Here is a 7,162-nt window from a genome sequence, read left to right as displayed (position 1 = left end):
AAAAAAAAAAAAAAAAAAAAAAAATCTTAAAAAAAAAAAAAAACAAAAAAAAAACACAACCCAAAAAAACCAAACCTGCATGGTTTGGATAACATATACAACTCAAGTCCTGGCCATTTTTAGTTCCTCGCAACAGCTCAGGTCATTTCTTTGACCTTTTGTGTCAAATACATGAAGAGAAATAACATGAACAGTGGCTAGTATCCTTTGTAGAATATAGCATTAAGACATGTACCTTTCTAGATACACGAGCTGAGATTTTGTGTATACTGAGATTTTGTCCCCAAAGCACGAGAGATTTTTCCTACAGCTGTAGCAGACGTGTAAGAAAATTACTTCCTTAGCTTAACTTTGGCTTACTTCTTTGCATATGTTTTTATAAAAATTCAAAACCCTAAGATCCAGAGACAATACCACAGCGTAGCTTTAGGTTTTTCAACCACTAACTACATATCTACAGATTTTTCCAAAAGTTAACATTTATTCATAAGTTCATACTATCAGCAATCCTTTGAGAGGAATTAGCTCTTAAATAATAAGCTTAAACAATAAGATGTAAAGCTAATGGTCTTCGGTTTATGAACACCTTACCCGAAAGCAGGTGACATCCGTAACTAGAAAAAACGTGGGAACCTCCTTTCGACAGTGTAATAAAGAGCCTCTCCATGTGATAATATGAAAAACAGCTACTAAAAATGTGACCTTTCGCACATTATTTGCACATTTCCTTCGGTTGTTTACTCTTTTCTATGCTCATTACAAGCAGAATGATTGACCATTGCATTGTATAGCTGTTTGTTTCCTTCTCCTTGTAACTAGTGCTACTGTTAACACTCTCCACCACACCTTCTACTCAGAGAAACAGGAACATTCAATGCAGATTTACTAAAAGATCACTTTTCCAGTTGATGGTAATTACATATAACAATGACTTTATCGCGACAGAGAATGTAGGAATGGTTAAGAGGATATGCTCAGTGGCTAACAGGATATGCTAACCATATTTTCCCTGTTGTGTCACGGATTCTAGGAGTCAGGAAAGAATACAGAACACTGGGATTCTTTAAGAAATCTTGTACTAGTCTACTTCTGGAACGATTAAACATCTGTGACAGAGAGTCTATCCACTCCATATAGGGAAACATTTATGTAGTACCATCAGTTAAAGCTTGAAGGAAAGTAACATCTGTTTAACCCAGTTTACCAAAACTAAGCATACATTGAGAAGAAAAAAAACGTAACTGAAGGCAAAAAGAGGGTATGTCTAGCTATAGCATAGACTCCTTCATAAATAAGTAAACAAATAATACTCTTATGTTTGCTACAGTGCCCGTTCAGCCACATGCTTAACCACAGCTTGCTTTTGCTTTTAATACCATATTAGTCTTTAAGGAGCAGGAATTAGAAGTCTGTGCCCAGTTTGCACTCAAAGCTCCCAAGACCCTGTATCTTCTGCCCTCCATCTTAGTTCTTTTTCTTTTGCACATCTTCCTCTTCCCAGGTAGCAGGCACAAATAAAACAAACTGATAAAGTTCGTCTACCTGAGCTGAATTTTTTTTTTTTGGATGGATAATTCTGCCAGATAAATAAACTTCCAAATATTAGAGAACAAGAGAAGGGACACAGAACAGCCAAGACAGAACACTTTTGTTTTTGTCAATATTTCTTTAAATCCCAATCCAGCTCCTAGTAAGACTGGACACTACTTACAACACTCCTAGAACTGCAGAAGAATGGAAACACAATAGGGAGCGAGTGGAGAGGGGGACAAGACAGCCCAGTGGCTGGCTTCAGACATTCACATACATAAAGCCAGCATCCACTGGAGTCGTTAAGGCCCAGATGCCCCACTAATAGGAACAAACCCAAACACAAAGGTAGCACATGAAATGTATTTACCTATTTAAAACACAGGCAGCTGGTCAGGCTAGAATGGGGAAGGTAACTGCTAATTCCTTGTACTACAAGGAAGGAATGGAGTAAAAAAACCCAAGCCCACGGGCAGGTTTTTGCTTTGTGAACCTCTGTCTGTGCTGCTGGTTAACAGTGGTAAGTATAAAAAAATCAAAGAAAAATAATCTATTTATAGAACAAGTCAGTAGTCTGAGACATTTAGAAAAAAGTAAAAACAAGTCCTTCTTTAAAAATGGATTTACTAAAACAACTGTCACCCAGGATGACCCCAAGCCCTCTGGTCCTCTGGCAAAGCCAGGGGCAACTTCAAACAAGAACTGTTGCTGATTGTACACTGGTACACATCCAGCAAAGCCAGCAGGGAGGGGGATTTGCGCTGCGAACAGTATCTGCAGACTGCTTGCTGGTATCGCTTGAGGCCATGCCCGTAGCCTGATGATACCGGAAAGAGTTGTGAGTGAAACTTTTCACAGAAGCACATGTCAGTGTAACCTCTGAGGTAAGTGGGCTGTCTTCTTTCCTTCCCATCCCTGGGTACAGATCACAGAAGCTGGTGCCCTGGGTGCTGTACCTCCTCGCCAGCTCCATCCTGCGTGAGACAACTTTAACGTGCAGGAGTGCAGAATTCTAAGCAAAGCCTAGAACAGGAGAGGGCACCCCTGTGGAAAGGGAAGCACTCTGCTTTTCCCAAGCTCTGGTCTAGCTAGACATCTTCATCAATGTTTTCTGGCCCTCCTCAGGACGGGAAGATCAGCTGTTCCCCACTAAGGAAAAAATTTTGCCTAGTGGAGTAGAGTTGGGTTTCTTTTTTGGTAAACAGAACCTTTGCTGATTTCTGAGATCATGAGCTCCTCTGCCCTTTAGCTACAAAAGAGAAATTAAAAGAAATTCATCCACTTGCTCCCATCCTTATAGTGTAGTGTTAGCTGCCCGGATATGGAGGCAACTTAACTCTCCCAAGACATTGCCCTGCTCACTGGGTTGGCATGGGGAGGCAAAAGATAACTTCCAAAGTCACCTCCTTAGGGTAACCTGGTAGGCCTAAAAGCTCCAGCCTATGCCCACCAATTCCAGGCCAGCTCCACTGCCAACATGTACTTGTAACACCCTGAAGTGTCTAATCTAACAGCCTCGGGTTTGCTCAGTCTCTAAGAGCAACAGCCACACTCAAAGATGGAAATACTCAAGTCAAAAAACACTGGCTGGAGCTCCTAATCAGGTGGTGTCTGCATAGATGAGTCAGTACCACTGTGCCTTGACGTCCCCGCTGTATGAAGGAAGCCAGCTGTAAGGAAGGGACCAACTCTGCTGCAGGTCTGTACATCCTTGGAAGTGAAGCTCAGTGGCTACATTAGCTTCAAACCCTCTCTTTCTGTAGGGTTTCAGTGGTCCATTTCCCAACAAGTTCCAGGCATCAAGTAGCTGCTAACTTGTCTCCTTAAGATCTTCCATTGGTAGTTTGTAGCTCAATAAGAAAGGAGGAGGTGGTGCATGAGCAGGGCTACTTGGTCCCTGCATTGGCTTCTTTGCACAGTTTATACAGATGTAATCCTCGTTCTCAGCCATTTCCGGAGAGACGCCAACACAAATTTGATGAAACCACTCATCGCAGCCACCATCACACTGCACCCAGTCTACCTGCAAGAGATCAGATCAGCAACACATAGCACATTACAAGGAAAGACAGATAGGCAGAGTTTATGAAGAAAATACCTTCTATTAAACCCACCTGATATACATAGAACACAAAAGCTTTTGGGCACAAATTAATGCCCTACAGAGCTTGTTTTAACAAGCTGCTCCAGTTTAATAAAAAATAGCACTATTCCAAAAAAACCTTGCCCCTCTTGCATCCTTAGACCATCACAATACAAACACACACTATTACTACTACTGAGGAAGATGACACTCAGCTCTCGTCAAATGAAAGACGGGTATGCTAGAACACATTTAAAATAGGAGTGTGCTCAGGGACAGTTACTTCAGCATAGATGAGAGTCTACAAATACCCATCCTAAATTATATATATCCCCTTAGACTGCATTATCAAATGGTAGCTTTTGCAACTTAAAAATTACAGAAAACAGAAGGACTTGATTACTGCTTTTGGCTAAAAAAAAAAAAGCCACATGACATCAGCAGCTTTAATACTTTTCTACCAGCTAGATACTGGGTATACAGCTGGCCACCAAATGCCAAAAAATGCACACAAAACTAACTCCAAAGTGTCAGCACATTTAAGCTAAAATATTTCAAACTTTAAGCTGAACTTGCTATAGAACAATTAGGAAAAGGCATAAAAAGTAAACTAAAAACTTAGGAAGGAAAAAAAGATGAATTATTAGATTTCTGTAATTCCCTGAGTAAAAGTACGCGTTAATTTGAGCCAGCAGGCAGAAACTGAGATCTGCAGGGTAAGGAACACAGATTCTTAATTTTAATGGCATGCACTGGTACAGCTATAAAAATTGTTACTGCTGTAGTTCTACTTTCACCTTCCAGGGGAATGTGAAAATGAAAATACATTGTAAAAATAACAGCAGTGGCAACCTATCTAAAATGAAGAAACATTATCAGCTCAAGATTTTACTTTAGTTTGTAGGAAAACTATTCCTGAACAAATTTTTAAAAGTAACTAGTAATGGATACTAACAGCTGCAGCTTCAGTCATTACATTCCTGTATCTGCCATTTTTCACCTGTATGGCATTCACCTGTTAAACGTACAAAAAGGTGACCAACCTTATGGAAAGACAGTCACTCCATTAAAAGCTTTGATTATACAATCAGGAATTTTACTCAGTTTAATTTATGGAAGTTTGACAAATTTAGTACAACCTTCTTTATAATATGAACTTTAAGGCACTCTTCTCCCTCTTGCCTTCTCAATTTCTGTAAAAAGGTACTAATATAAGCTAATTATCATCTGTGAAGTAAAGAGAATGGTGGTACAAAGACTGTATCATCTTTTGAGTGATTGAGTGTGATTTCTAACCTTGGTTTAAGTTTAAGACTTCAAAACTGATCTTTCACTGGTCTTTTTAAATGTTCAAATGAACATTTGAATTCCATGTTTCAATTTTGCGAAACAAAAAATAAGTTCTTGGTATTTGTATTTGTTCCTACTCCCTCTTGTGCAAGCCAATGCAGTATAGTGTCAATCCCACAGTTATTATTGGGAGCGCTTTTTTTCTTCTTCTTTCTAAAAAGCAGGAAAAAAAACATTCCAAAAAAACATTTTTTGATCATCAGTTAGTCAGTGTTAAAAGCTGACAATCAGGACAGGCAGTACCATAGAGGCAGATCAAGTTTCTTTTGTAATAATCCAATCAGGTCTAAAATCACTGATTATTTATCTCCAACAAGAAAAGTGAAGCACTGCAGTTTGTAGATGCCTCAGCCTGCAGCATCGCTGTTCACAGACTGTATGCAAGAAATACAGAAAATTTACTTCATTTAGGAACATTGCACATCCCACTTCTGCTCAGAAGCACACTGAAGTCAGGAACATCTCTAGCTGAGTCAAAGAATTAATCCTTCGAATCAGACAATGCGTGTTGCACATAGCCAGCAAAAAATTACACAGCTTGAAGAAGTTAAACTTCCCAACCAAGACAGAGTACCTTTTCCCAGATTCTAGTTTTCCATCTTCTCCTCCTGTTTTAAAGTACCTAAGAAAATAAGGAAGTTCTATAGTTTTGTCTGCTACATCTGTGTACCTACCCAAGTACTACTCAATCCTCTCTGATTTCCAACCATACCGCTTTTGTTGCTCATGCTGTTCAACCTAATTATTAAATTGCACTGGGGCTTTTGACTTCGCATGGAATTGCCTATGACAGAACTAAGCGAAAACTCACTTTGTCCTTGCAGGGCCTCTGGCAGTTTTGTGCAGCACATACGGCATTCTCATCATCTGACTCTTCTGCTCCTGACCAGTCATACTTAGAAGGAATATCTAGAACCTTCTTCTCTCTTTTTTTCTCTGTGCTCTCCTTTGCTAGTTCCACCTTTGTGACAACTGCTTTCTCTCGCTTCTTCTTCCGCTCCTCTTCCTTAGCCAGTTTCTTTGCCAGCTTGTTTAGCTCCTTTGTCTTATCCATGGTGAGTTTTAGCTTCTTCTTCTTGGGTTTTTCCAGTTTTTTCAGCTCTTTAGATTTTTGCTTCATATCTCCAAAGAACTGCTCTGCTCTCTCCAGCTTTCGTTTCCGCTTCCTCTCAGAAGAGTCTCTCCCTCTCATTTTCAGTGGTTTCTCATCCATGCTGTCATCCTTCATAGAAAGGGTGAAAAGAGATTTTTTTTTTTTTTTTTTTTTAAATGCGAATTTTCATATACTGCAAACCTGCAGTTTGAGAGATGTACTTACCTCCACCATTGCCCTGACATGGTATGAAGAAACCTATTTAACAACATACTGTTACAAATTCTAAACAAAAAGGGGCTCAACTTTATTTTCACCATACTAGAAAAAAATAGTAAGTGGTACAATGAATCAAAAATGTGCAGTGGAAAAAGTAAACCATCAGCAAGGGTAAGGAGGCAGAATACCAATAATTACAACTCCCTTCTCACATTGCTTTTTAATAAAAGTTGAGAAGACTAATCATTTGTTAGTTGCTCTTGCTTATTTTTCATCCTAGGTCAGTCTTGCCTGTAATTATTTTTGAGAGAAAGCAATTGCTATTCTGGAGATTAAGAAAGAGCAATTGGTGAATTCTTAAAATGTATCATCAACTCAAGCAAGAGAAGAAAGTAACAGATCCATTATTTGAATAGCTTCCAAAGTGGCACACATTGTAACCATCCTGGCATCATGAACAAATCTTAAGTAGCAGATTCAGATCAGAAGTGAGGCTTAAAATTGGCAAACTCTGTCACTGCAGGTAGCATCCACAGTGACAAGTCCTATTTATGTCTGAAAGATTCACATGTATAGCTCCTTTGTACAAACAGGACTGGCTCAATTTCAGTAAATCCAGCTATATACTTTAACCTTAATAATTATTAATAGATTAAGGACATACAGTAAACAGTCTTTTACTGGCTTATAGTACATTATTTACTATAGCTACTCAAAAGCAAATCCTCTGAAGATTATTTTACAAAAGTCTACCTATTTTGCATGTAAATAGACATTGAAAGGTATTCAATTCAAAATGAGTAGTTCTGGTCAAACAAGTATTCATAAGGGTTAACCAGAAAATGTTGCAACACCCACCCCCCCACCCCCCAAAAAAAAAAAAAACA

General features: G+C 39.0%; 1 protein-coding gene across 1 annotated transcript in view; it reads right to left on the bottom strand.

The window, feature by feature from the left end:
• Window positions 1-860: 860 nt before the first annotated feature.
• Window positions 861-7,162, bottom strand: part of KDM5A (lysine demethylase 5A) — a 49,491-nt gene continuing 43,189 nt past the window's right edge. Inside the window, exons 26-27 of the mRNA XM_009288317.1 lie at window positions 5,775-6,185; window positions 861-3,553 (exon numbers count right to left, since the gene is read on the bottom strand). Coding sequence (XP_009286592.1) covers window positions 3,341-3,553; window positions 5,775-6,185 — 624 coding nt within the window. The 3' untranslated portion in view covers window positions 861-3,340. The remainder of the gene's footprint in view (window positions 3,554-5,774; window positions 6,186-7,162) is intronic.

Source organism: Aptenodytes forsteri, unplaced genomic scaffold (assembly GCF_000699145.1).
Source record: "Aptenodytes forsteri isolate BGI_AS27 unplaced genomic scaffold, ASM69914v1 Scaffold56, whole genome shotgun sequence".
NCBI lineage: Eukaryota > Metazoa > Chordata > Aves > Sphenisciformes > Spheniscidae > Aptenodytes > Aptenodytes forsteri.
This window is presented reverse-complemented; position numbering and strand designations above follow the sequence as displayed.